Here is a 13,336-nt window from a genome sequence, read left to right as displayed (position 1 = left end):
TGATGCGTTCATCTACTGATGACAGTAAGATCAATATCCAACAGAACAGGCCATTTCTGTAGCTCACACTACTCCCATCTGGAAAATCCTCCCTTCTATTCTTGCCTTGTCCATTTTTCTCAAGGTCTAACTTAAATCTTATCTCCATGAAGCCTTCCTGGACCACTCCAGTCCATCCTGATCTCTATCCTATAGCAGAGCTAAAATGGTTCTCCAACAATGTCTACCTGTTAGACACAGAGGGTTAAGGAAAGTCAGAAATGATGAGGTGACAAGCCTGGCAGACAGCGTGGACCATGATGCCCTCACTACAAATGGTAGGATTTGTTTGAAACACTGTTGTGATGTTCACCAGAGAGTCAGAGAAGCATAACTGACAAAAATATTAGAGGTGGAATCACAGGACCTGGCACCAGTACTATGCAGAGTAAGATAGTAGGTCATAGTGGCGGTCTCCATGCATTCCAAAGGCAGATTTAGCTCAACATACAGGAAATCTTCCTAAGTAGAACTGTCCAGCAGCAGAATGGGCCTCAAGCTGGTGGGACACTGACATATACAGAAAAGTTTACCCTGGTGATGGATGGCATGAGAATAGAGCCACCTACTAGATTACACAAAAACGTTGGCCAAGTAAATCCACTCGTTAACTGAAGCCAAGGGGGGAGAGTCAGGGATAACTTTCAGGTGACAAACATGAGACGAGTTGAAGGTGTGTCCCAAGGAGAATGTGAAGACGGACAGGGAACGAGTTTGGTTAACATGTTCTACTTGAGGTGACAGTGGCATCTGGGTGGAGATGCCCTGTGGGTAATGGAGGTCTGCACTATGAAACTCAGAACTGGTTATTTAACTAGCCTGGTAGCTAGGTAATATCAACCACCTCAAAAAGGCCTCCTTCCCCGTCTCTGGCTGCCAACACTGTCCCTTTCTTCACCTCCTCTGAGCTGCTACTCTGGGGAAACCAGCCCCTGTCTCTCGTTTGTCAGTTCCATTTATCTCCCACCCAGATGGAAATTCACCAAGTACTTAGTCTGTGCTCAGCAACGGCCGGGGCATTCTGCCAGTTCATTCCTCCCAACATCACTGCTCTATCAGAAAGTAGATGGACCAACCTCCTCTAATGGTGCTCAGCTCTCAACGACCAAAGTTGGAATAAACACACAGTTCAGTTCTTTTCAAGTTTTATTCGAAAAGCAGACATAAGATGTCAATGAGGAATAATCATCATTACAGTAAAGTACTGAGGGGCACAGGATGACAAGGACCCCATCCAGTAAGTAATGTCCTATTTCCTCACTGAAGATACTAAGAAAAACCAGGCTCAAGGCTTCCTCCATGTGGAATCTTAAGAGCAGCTTTTTAAGCTGAAAAGGAACCCTAAGGTTATCTATTTTTAAAAAATCCTGATTTCAGATTCTATTTATCCTTTTCTTTCTGTTCTTTTTCCTTCTTCTCACGTTCTGCTTTTGCTTCTTCCTCTTCGTGTTTTTTAATCAACTGTTCCACTTCTTTTTGTTTTAAAACTCTTATGGTTGTCTTTCCATTTTCTCTTGTTAATGTTGCAATTTCAACTATAAACAAAACAAAGGAATGTTTATCCAAGGCAGTAAATCACCTTCAAAAACATCAACAAATGCACCCCCATCCAAGCAGCTTCTACTGCTGTAAATGCTGCTGGAGCCCAGCTCCCAGTGTCTCCTCCACATCTCTAATCATTACGCTCGCCTACGTAAGATCTTTATTTTTCTGACTCCAGCCACCTCTCACAGCCTGATGAGACTCTGAAGACTGAGAAGACTTCAGTGAACTGGGCCCATCCACACCTGGGACCAGCCCCAAGTTGACACGTGAGGCATGGAGGGCTTATGAACACTACTGAAGGAAAGGTTGACTTACTATCCCCATCAGATCTATCTCTTCTGCCATGGGCTCTGCTGATGGGGTCAACCAAAATCTCTTGCAGAGGATCAGACTTGGAGCTGGAAGTGACCTTAGAGATCATCTGCAGTACATTTTAGATAAGGAAAGAAGGCCCCCAGGGGTTAGTGACTTTCCCAAGGTCAACCATGACCAGAGCTGGCATTTGAATCTGGGTCTTCTGGTTCTCAATGCAGGCAGGACTCCTTTTCCTGCTCTCTCAAAGCTGCATTAAGACCTCTCTGAGCACTTCTCCTTTCTCATGCATCTTCCTGAGGGAGAGGGTCTCTTGCTACCGCCAAGCAGAGGCCCCTGTGAGACCCATGAATGAAGATGGGGATACACAGTGGGGGAAAAAGACAAAATAGGGCACATTTCAGCTACAACTTGAGAGGCTAAGTTCTAATTCAACTGAACCAGGAAAGTATTAAACAAGTTGTTTTTTAATTAAACTCTTGCTCTAATATTTCAGTGTCTGTGATTTCACAGACATAGCACAATCTCCACGCCTCAGAGTAAAGCTTTAAGAGCTGCTCTGGCCACAAACATCCCACCTGGGAACCAACTTCTGGGTTCCTTCACACTCAGCAAAGCCGCTTCGCAGACCTTAGCCGATGACAGAACCAGAAGCCTTTTAGCTTGGTGGGCCCCACCCAAGGTTCTATTTATTGCTACTGATTAATCGTTGCAGTACTGTCTAACTCGTCATAACCCCAATTTGGGGTTTTCTTGGTAATGTAGTGGAGTGGTTGTCCATTTCCTTTTCCAGCTCATTTTACAGATGAAGAAACTGAGGCAAACAGAGGTAAATGACTTGTCCAGGGTCACCCAGACCCACCAAGGTCTGAAGCCAGATTTGAATTCAGGAAGATGAGTATTCCTGACTCCAAGGCCTGGATTCTAACTACTGTGCCACCTAGCTGCCTTAATGTTCTATTTTCTCCTCTTCATAGCCTTGGATCTCAGGATACTTTCCTTACCCAATGAGATGGTGGTGATTTTGAATCCATAATAAGTTATATTTAGATTCCTACTTACTGTCATTCATAGTAACAATAATGATGACAATATTAGCACGTATAATGCTTTAAAATTTACATGATACTTTCTCCCCAACAGCCTTATCTATGGGCTAATTACTATAAATTAACATTGTCCCCCTTTTATAAAAGACCGAGGAAGGTCACAACTGGCCCAAGCTCATGGTACAAATTGTCAAAAGCTTTGATTTGAATCCAGAACTCTTGACACCACATCCAAATCTCTTTTCTCTCCCCCATTTTTTTCTTCAAAACCTTAACATAAAGATAACTACAAAAGAGAAAAGAGTCTAGGAGGAAAGTTACCCCATTTTTCAAAGAAGTTTTTGCAAATTAAAGACTGAAGCCATCCATGCCAAGACTCCTTTATTCACTCATTAAATCACCTATCCAACTCAAATCTTCTGTGAAGCCATTCCTAATCCTACCTCCTCGACACAATATTTGAACTTCAGTCCCTTAGGCCTCATCTTAGGCTTGGCTTATGCCTCTTTTATATATTTATTTTTGTTGCTTTGAATTTTACTTTAAAAAATTAAAGTACAACAATCCTTCAGAAAATGGACATGTCAGTATCTAACCTGACAGGGGATTCATATCTCTTTCCACTCCAGTTCCTTGCATGCTGTGTCCCTCTTTCCCACTGGACTGTAGGCAAGGCCCAGGCCCATGGGCTTTCTACACTTTTATTTTCCCCAGTATTAAACACAGCTCTGGTCAGAGCAAGCAGTTTGCTAAAGCTGTCTTTGAACAAATTTACCTTCACTATAAAACAGAACAAGCACATCCAATCCTCTTAACCGTGCTGGAAATTTTCAGCACCAAGACAATCGGCTCATAGGACAAGTACAGTCGAGGCATGGATTACCTTTTTCAGCAGAAAGTTTACTAACATCCATGGTTTTATTGAGCACTTTAATTGCTAAAGCAAGTGCTGACTTCAAAGTCATTCCTCCCTCCTTGTAGTCTTGCTTTAACATCGACACAGCCGCCTATAAGATACAAAGGGAACAATCAATGCCCAGAATTCCCTTTAAGCTTCTGGATAAAGTTCTTAAAATATACATGCCAGAAAACAAGCCCCACCCCAGGTGCTGGATGAAGAAGACTCCTCACCACCACCCAGGGAAGGGTTAGTGGCATCCCCAGTGGAGGAAGCTGAGGGGCTCTGAAAGATTCAAACTCACAGCCAGGTTAACACAAGTAACAAAAGTCAGACTTGGTCCTATCCAGGACTTGTTCCCAGATGCCTCCTCCTGCTCTACATTTCCTGCCATCAGAGGGCACTCACCGCACTATTATTCCCAATGCAAGTGGCCTTCCAACCTCCATAATTTCCACTGGGGTCACTCTGATACAGCTGGAAACCATAATGCTTATCCCAGCCGATGTACAGCAGTGAAACACCAAAAGGGCGTTTTCCTACAGAAAACAGATCAGTATTAGCAGAGCAAGTGTAGGATCCACATGGCAATCATTAAATTCATTACCAAACCCTTTTCTGCAAACAAAAACTTTCATAAACTGTTAGTAAGCTCTACCATAAATCCTACTTTTGTTCACTGGAAATGCACAGAGCCAGAAGGCAGAATAAAGATATGAAAGCTTGGTTTTAAGTGGCATTATTATTTAAACAGAAATTCTCTTCCTTACTTGAACACATTTATTTTAGCCTCTCAAGAGTTTAGCAACAAATTTCAGGCCTAAACCATATGCCTACAATAAGGAAGCAAAAATACTTAAAAAAAAATGTTAATGTAACAGAATTTTCAACTTCTTTTTGTTGTCTAAAAAGTAGTTTCTTATTCATAAGCTTTTATGTTTTAACATTTTTAGACAGGTTTCAAATGATCAATGATCAGTACCTCCAAACTGTGTATAAGCTTGTTTGATATCACACAGTGCTGTAACCAACTGCTCACAAGGAATAGGCTCTTGATACTGTAATAGGTACCTAGTATGCAAAGGGATTGACATATTAATACTGAAAACAAACAAATAAACCCACTTAGTTCTACCACATGGAGACATTCTCAAAGTCCTATACCACAAAAGCAAATGGTAACAAGGAGGAATTAAGCCTACACAGGCATTCCTAACATGGTTCCAAATATCACAATCATATATTTAAGGCAGAAATGGCCATTGAAGAGAGCTGTAATAGATCGGATTATTTACCAATAAGAAATACAAATTTGCACATGTTAGATTCAGGAAGCTGGGTGCTGACATGGAGAGAGCAATGGCCGGGGAGTCACACATCCTCGCTGTGAACCTGCGAAGGTCACTCAGCTTCTTTCCTCATCCATAACACAGGGATTAATACTATGATTCCGGAATGATTCTTCTTCTCAGTACATCAACATATTTATCTTATTTCAGCATTTCCCTCAATAAGGGGAAGACTTTCCACTAGACATTTAAAAAACCTCAAAACATTTTTGGGGTGAATATTTTATAGGCTGATGAAGGTGTTCATAGCTTATAGACTCACCTCAACTTCTGGCAAGTTTAGCATAGTCTTGGTCGATAAAGTGTATTATATAAATTAAAAATCACTTTGAAGTAAAAATCACCTTTTATTTAAAAAAATCTACAGTACAGCATGCAATAAAAAAAAATAGTATCACCTACTTCTTAGGTTTGTTGTTAGGATAAAATGAGACAGCAAATGTAAAGACTTTGTAAACTTTAAAGTGCTACAGAAATGTTAGCTATTATTAACAAGAGAAAAAAGTCTGGTATGTTACATGTATCACAATTCTCAATTTGTGACATGAGAATATTATTACTATTACTAGTAAAATAACAAAAAAGGCACTGGATCAACTTTGATCTGCGTATACCCACTGAAGAAATTATGAATCTTCTGCAAATTGAAAATATATAGTTCCATGATTGCCAGTGATCACTTTATCTTAATATATCACAACATGGTAAGATCCATAATAAAAGCTTTAAAGTGGCAGTAACATCTGACATTCTAGTCTTTTTTAGGGGGGAGATCTTTTCAATGACTCTTAATGACATCACCCCAATTCTATGCCACAAATGAGCTCTCCCTGGTATTAAACCACTGTGCATTCTCCTCACCATAGGAACTTACCTCTGAGCAATGAGTCTCAGTTCATTAGTTAAAACGTTAGCATCAGAAGTTATGCCTGCCACACTGCAAGCCATATCCCTGAAGGAAAGAAAAAAATGAGGTTTTATCAGATAAATAGTGAAAATTCCTGTTGAGAATAGATGACAGTATTAAAAAAATTTGTAAATGTCTAATAATATTGCATTCTAGCTATACTCAAGTCTAGTGACAACCGAAGTTGGTTATCATCTATTATTTTTGAATGTTCTATTAGTAAATCAAAATGTTTGCTTCAGATATCAACATATAAAGCAAATTACAAAAACTGTGCCTTTGTAAAAGACCGTTGAAATGGTGTTTCATTTTGAGAAATTCAATCCATACTAATGTTCCTGTATAGTGAGGGACTCCCCAAGTTGCCACAGTCTGTCCAGAGTCCACCATGATTTCTCCCCTTCCTCATGGGTGCTAGTGTGGGTCCTCCGGGACACTGAATGCTAGCAAGACACAGCTATTCATATGTCTTCGATAGGGAGGGGAGTCATCAACTATTGTCTTTCTGGTAAGATGGAGGAGCATCAAGCCTGCTCATTGGCCCTGCTACTGCGCCTTCCAAACCCTGGGCCTTGCCATCTGCCCTGCTACTAACAACCTCTTTACACATGAACTCTTCTATGTACTGTCTTCTTCAATTAGAATCTGTGTTCTTTGAAAACAGGGACAGCCTCACTTTTCTACTTACACTCCTAACAGCACAATGCTCAACACCAACTAAGTACTTAATGCTTATCCATTCCACTGCCTGGCATACACCTTACTGTGAATGGGGAACACAGAAAACATGAAGTTAAAAACTTATAACAATAAATGTGTGTACATAAGCTTGTGTGGCCGTGTGTATGTGAATAAATTGAGTCTCAAAGAATATGGGATGAGACAGAAACAAATGGCCTTTATTTCTACTTTGTGTACATTAGCTAAGTTCCTCTTTGGTTGTTTAAGATGGAACTGACATTCTAAATTCTCTATGCCATTTACCCCTCTATCACATCAAATGAAAGCAGGCCAACTGGCAACTGGATTCAAGCCACACATCTGCTGTAAAGGAAATGCCATCTTTGTCATGGGAAGGATTGAACATTTTGAGATTTTTGGAATGATAGCTGAAAGGAACCCTGGAGATCATATAAACCAGCCCTGGCATTTTAGAGAGGGGGGAGAATTTAGTTAACTGGCCCCTACTGCAACACAAACACAGTTAAGTAGGGGTGAGGTCAGAAGCAAACTTGGCTTTCCTGCTTCTACGTCACAGCTATGCCAACATCTGGAAGCATGGCTATGCCAACACTACAGACAATTCCAACCCACGTCTTTCTCCCTTTTCAGTGGGCAGAGCTGCTTATGATGTGGTAGGGAAAGTTCTCATCTCAAAAAGGAAAGGCAGTGTGACAGTGTGTGCTGGACTCGCCTCTGGAACAAAGCAGCTCGCTGCCCTGAGTCATGGAGCCTCTCAATGGCCTGGGCTGCTCTAAGACTATAACTTACCATTGAAGTACCAATCTGTATTCCACTCTAAGAGATTTTGTACTCATAGGCCTCGACCAAAAAGGGGGCCTTTTAAAAACTCCTTATGACAGCTGCCCACTGTGCTCTTTATCTGAAGTGAAAATCCTCACAAAGAACAAATCACCACCTTTACTAAGTGCCTGCCAAGTTTCATACACTGTGCTAAGAGCTGGAGAACTGAGCTCCACACACCAGAACCTGGCCCTAACTCTGGGTAACAGACAACATGAGAAACTCAGTTCTAAAGAACACAAGATGCCATGAGGGCCCTTAAGGCCTCATTTATTAAATAATTTCCACTCTGTCACAGGTATGTACATCATCATGTAGAATGAACCTTCCTTCTCAGAATTCTCACTTACTCATTGAGTTTGTAAATCTTTTCTGAAAAAAAGACTTCATCCAAGAGCTTGTGGATGTTTCGTCTCTCAGCAGCTAGCAAAACACCATCATTTGCTAAAATTCCCAAGCAGGTGCCTGCATGTCCAATAGCCTCCATGGCATATTCCACCTGGTACAAGCGACCTACAAAACAGGAGCAATAAGCAGGCTTTCTTGTCACTGTGGACAGACAAAACACTCAAAAGAAACCAAAGGTGCAGCAATGATGCCAACAAGTTATGGATGATGCTTCTGATCTTTCTATGTAGGATATTAGACTAATGTAGAAAATATATTACCAGAAAGTTCAATTTTTGACAGACTTTAGATAATTTTAAGAGTATAAAAAGTTGTTTTTTTTTAAAGACACTGAAACATAACTAATAGTTTTCTCTCACTATGATTTTAGACAAATTAAAAGATTTCTACTTACCCTCTGGTGAAAATATAGTGGTCCTCGAGTCATATCTACGAGACTATAAAAGAAATACATACAATGAAATTTTGTCTGTACAAATTCCCAAACACATCCTAACCCACACCCACCAAACCCAGATGTTCTATGTGTACTAAATAAGAAAACAGCAATGGTTTCAAAATCTTGGAGTACTACCTCCAACTTCATTTTTTCCACGTCAGTTTCCTCATGCTATAGAAGCATGAGGAATAAACAATGCTCTTTGTTACTAAGACAATGAAGCTACCATTGGCATGTATATAACTTACCATGTTTCCTGTATTTTATATTATTCCTAGAAAAACAAAAGAAGTCTATTAGTAGAGAGATTATGACAATTTTCTAGAAATTTTAAAAACATGTATTACAAGTTTTTATGACAGTAATTGATAACAAGTGTCTGAATTTTCTCATTTATAAATTCTATTGGGCCAAAAAGAAAAGCACAGCTCTCTTATCAAAATATTTTACTGACTGAAATAAGAAAGGGAGTCTTAGGAAATTAGCAATGGAAGGAAAGAAGGGAAACAAACATTTATTAAGCACCTGCTATGTACCAGGTACTATAATGCTTTTCAAATATTTCATTTGATTCCCACTACAACCATGGGAGATAGGTGCTAATATCCCCATTTCACAATTGAGGATACTGAATCAAACACAGGTTAAGTGATTTGCCCAGGGTCATAGAACCAGTGAGTGTCTGAGGCCAGATTTGAACTCAGGAAGAAGAATCTTCCTGCCTTCAGGTCCAGTGCTTTGTCCATGTCTACCAATCCCTATGTAGGGAAGACCAAGTCCCAACTGAATAGCTGTGTGGCCTTAGGTACTTAACTCTACCTCTCTAAACCTCAGTTTTCTCAAGCACAAAATAAGGAAAAAGCTTCACAAGGTTTTAAGGAAAGTGCCTTTTAAAGAACCATGTGATATTATTATTATACAACGCTTTGTCTGAAACAATGAAAAAACCACAAATCTTTCCATGATAATTAAGAGTTTGTAAAAAAAAAAAATTAACGCTCTAATTGTTACAGATATTTTAAAGCTTTCTACACGTTACTTACTTCACTCTCAAATTCACCTGTTCTGGTGACAAATGACTCACTTTACCTCATTAGGAGCTGAAGAATAACTGTTTAGCTACGCCAGAAGCCACATAAAGTGCCAGCCAATTAAGAGACTCCTTTTCTGTCAATCTGGCCAATTCAGGAGAAACCTGCATTCTAGTGACAGCTCCTTCTCTCATCTCTCCAGTTTGGCTGGTGCTTTACGATCTACAAACTTGGGCCTTCCACCACCGGGCAGGGCTAAGCGCTCTTCCTCCTCCAGCTTCTGGGAGCCAATCGGGTCTCTCCCGGCCCACTGAGGACACCCCACCGACCAGCCCCGGACCCCAGGCTCAGCTCGGAGCCCCGCGGCCAATCACTTTAGCCTCAGTTTCCTCTACAGGAGAGGCTCATTTCTAAGGTCCTCCCGGTCCAAGCCTCCCGGCTATCTGACCCGTAAGCAGAAGGCTAAGAAAAGTGAAAGTGAATGTAAAGCGCCAGAGTGAGGCTGCTCCGCCCGGAGCACCCCGGCCTTGCCCCGTCCGAACTCAGCCCCCCAGTAGAGGCAGAGAACTCGTCCTGCCCAAATCTGGTGGCATTTAAGTGAACCCCCCGGGGAGCGGCCCGCGGCTCAGGGGGATACATTGTAGCGTGGTCTGGAACCCGGGCAGCGCTGGATGGGGGAGGGTCGGCCAACCCTAGGCAGCTGGGGGGTGGGGGGGAGGAGGGGCTGTCCCGGGCCGTCTCCACCCCCAGCACTAAGGGGAGGCATGACCAGCGCACAACAAACGCCGATGGGGATGGAGGACGAGCACTGCGGGCCGACCCGGGTGGCCCAAGGGTCCCAAGCCCCACTCTCCAGACGAGGAAACTGAGTCCCGGAGGGAAACGAGGGGCCCGAGGTCACCCGGAGGGCTCAGTCAGGACGCGCGCCTTCCCCCTGAGCTGGTTCGGGGTCACGGTCCCGGGCCACAAGGGTCGCCCTCGACCCGGGGGCCCCGCCGCCTCCCCGCGCGCAACTCCTGCCCGACTTCCTGGTGCAGAAGAGAAAACTGAGGCCCGGCGCCTCCGCGCCCAGCCCGAACCCCTGCCCAAGCGCCGCCGGACGGTGGCCGCCGGGGGACACGCTCGTCAGGCCCGGGGGCGGCGGCTCCTGCACCGTCATCGCCGTGCGCGCTGGGCCCGGGAAGCCGGGCGGGGCCGAGCGCGTCGGGGGAGAGTCTGGCCCTGCCCTGCCCTGGGGGGCGGCGGATACTCACCTCCGGGGTGCCGGGGGTCTGGGTTCTCCGGCCGCGCCGCTGCTCCTCGCACCGGTCCCGGTCGGGTCTCCGCGAGTCACTGGCTGAACTCCACTGCCACAAATGGCCGCCCGCGCCTGCGCACTGCCTGGGTAGGGGTGGAGCCGCGCCTGCGCAGAACGCCAGGGCCCGGCGGGGGCGCGGGATGCACGTGGGGGCTGTGTCGGGCCTGGCCCTGGCGACTAGGAGAGGTCGAGGCCGGGTCCCGCGGCTTTCTCCCTCCCCTTCGCCTCCTCAGCGCCGGTTTGACTTAGATGCCCCCCCCCCGCCCCATTTTCCCTTCCGTTTTCCCACGTCTGCCTTCCTAAGGACGTGCCAAAGGTTATTCTACACTTCTGAGTCCAGGAAACGCTTCCAGTCCGATCCGTGCCAGAGGGCTTCGCGGGCATTAGCCAGCCAAATGGGAGAAAAGTTCCTGCAACGCTGATTTCTGGGAATTTTGCTTTTATGTCATTCACAAGTAGATATTAAGGAAGCCAAGATCTCTCTGAAGTTAAGCACACCCACTAAATGCCTTCATCTGACCCGCAGGACCCCCCAGCTGCATTTCAGCGCTTTGTTCTCGGCCGTGGGGCCTGGAGCTCCAGAGACTGGCCTTGTGTACAGGATCCAGACGTCACCAAGCCTATGGAGAAAGAAGAGGGGATGGTCAAGGACGGAGTTCTGAGCCAGGCACAGCGGGGGGCCTGACTGTGTGCCGGTCCAGCCAAGGCAGCTGAGGAGCAGTCAGGCTGGCCCCCTCCCTCCCGTTTACCTATGCTGTCCTAAGAGCATTTATTGACTCCTGCTGAAGAGTCAGGCCCTGGAAATGCACAGGCAAAAATGAAACAAGCCTTCTCTTCAAGAGGCTCACCTGTTATAGGGAAGACAATGCATTTATATAATTTTCTACGAAATGCATTCAAGGTCCTTGGGGGAGGATACTCTAGTGCCTGAGGGGGAAAGGCCAAAAATGGCTTCACACAGTGGCCCTTCCCTTGAGCTACTAAGGAAAATAGGACTCCTAAAACACAGAAGTGAAGGAGAAGGCATGGGTCATGCTGGTGCAAGGCTATGCAGACAGAGGGCAGGAGATGGGTAAGGAGTACAAAGGCCATGGGGTCTGGACTGTAGGTTGTATGAAGGGATGTAAAGCAGAATGAGGCTAGGTAGGTATGTCAGGGCCATGTTGTGATGGTCTTTAATCAGCAAACAGCTTATATTAGAACCCAGAGATAATAGGGAGCTACTGAGTAGGGGAATGATGTGGTCATATTTGTGTGTCAGTGTTAGAGAAAGCCACCCCATTCTGTTTGGGGGTGCCTTTAGAACCCCAAGAGGGAGATAGAGCCAGCTTTTCTCTGAGGGAATGAGTCTTACATATTGCACCATTTGGGTTTGTCCTCACTCCTGCCTAGGCACATAGTGAGGTTCTCAGCTTGCTCTCTATCAACGCTGGTTACATCTTTCCCACAGGGTTCCAGAGTACCACTGAGGGTGAAGGTTGTCTCTTCTCTAATGCAGTTGACTTGAATTCCTGTGGTGTGATCCTCCCCACTGATAACCACCAGAGATTGGCACCCTGGTTCCACATGACCATTTAACATTCCTGCTTCAAGGGGAGGTTACCCTGTTACATTGAAAACCCCTGGTGCTGCTCTCATACTGACCCTGGTTATTTCTTTCTGTTTTCTCCCATCTCTGTTCTTGTCCAGCTGTCACATTGTTTCAGATGTTCCAGTTTCTCCTGGTCTTCTCCTGGTTTCTTAATTGGCTCTCCCTACAGCTTAATCCACCTACTCTGGTTTCACCTGCAATCTCCAAGCCTGGACTTCTGGCCCTAACTGACCATCCTAATTCCATGAGTGAATTCTGCACCTCCTGAGTCCTGAGCTTTGTTAGGTTTGCTTCCTCTGTCTAGGATGTCTGGTGGTCACCTAGCTGATGCTGCTTTAGCTGGAATCAGATAGGAAAAGACCCTTATCTTCTGGATGCTCTGTAGAAGCCACTGGGACTACTTTCTGTCTAGATGGATGGAGAGAGATAGGAGGATGAGGAGAGGTGCATGTGGCATGCTTCAGGGAGTAATGATTGGTCTGCTAATGTCCCATTGAGATAGGGATACTTCATCATAACTCTGGGTCTTGAAAGGCTCTGCCAACAATTCATGCCCAAGGCCTGGGAGGTCCTTACTCAAGGGGGAGGCCAGAGGGGAGGATTAGGCTTGTCAGTGGAATATTTGTAATACCATGACCATCAGTCAGTCAACAACCATCAATCAGTATTGCTTGGAGAGTTGGGTTCAGTGTTAGTGGAGGGAGGCCCCACATCAATGAAGTATTTTTTTTTAAATATTAATATAGATAATGTTTATTTAGTGCTTTGAGGTTTACAATAAAGAATTACTGTTTAAAAGAAAAATTCAGCCATTAATTAATAGCAGTAATTGGGGTACTTTTCCAATGCTATCAGCTTGAGTTCCCATTCTGGTGTGTTTTCCCCAGTGACAGCCATCAGGGGAGAGTTAACTAATTGAAATGAATTCGTTTTTACAAAGGGATATT

At 44.4% G+C, this 13,336-nt stretch overlaps 1 protein-coding gene across 1 annotated transcript; it reads right to left on the bottom strand.

Moving 5' to 3' along the window:
• Nucleotides 1–1,172: 1,172 nt before the first annotated feature.
• Nucleotides 1,173–10,871, bottom strand: PSMA4 (proteasome 20S subunit alpha 4). The gene is made up of 9 exons (XM_072628618.1): nt 10,755–10,871; nt 8,719–8,744; nt 8,426–8,468; nt 7,974–8,136; nt 6,067–6,144; nt 4,826–4,914; nt 4,252–4,382; nt 3,829–3,952; nt 1,173–1,574 (listed from the first exon to the last, which is right to left on the bottom strand). Exons 2-9 carry the CDS (start codon nt 8,719–8,721, stop codon nt 1,420–1,422), a joined length of 786 nt encoding a protein of 261 aa, XP_072484719.1. The 5' UTR covers nt 8,722–8,744; nt 10,755–10,871; the 3' UTR covers nt 1,173–1,419.
• Nucleotides 10,872–13,336: the final 2,465 nt, after the last annotated feature.

The sequence above is a fragment of the Notamacropus eugenii genome, chromosome 1 (genome assembly GCF_028372415.1).
Source record: "Notamacropus eugenii isolate mMacEug1 chromosome 1, mMacEug1.pri_v2, whole genome shotgun sequence".
Lineage (NCBI taxonomy): Eukaryota > Metazoa > Chordata > Mammalia > Diprotodontia > Macropodidae > Notamacropus > Notamacropus eugenii.
This window is presented reverse-complemented; position numbering and strand designations above follow the sequence as displayed.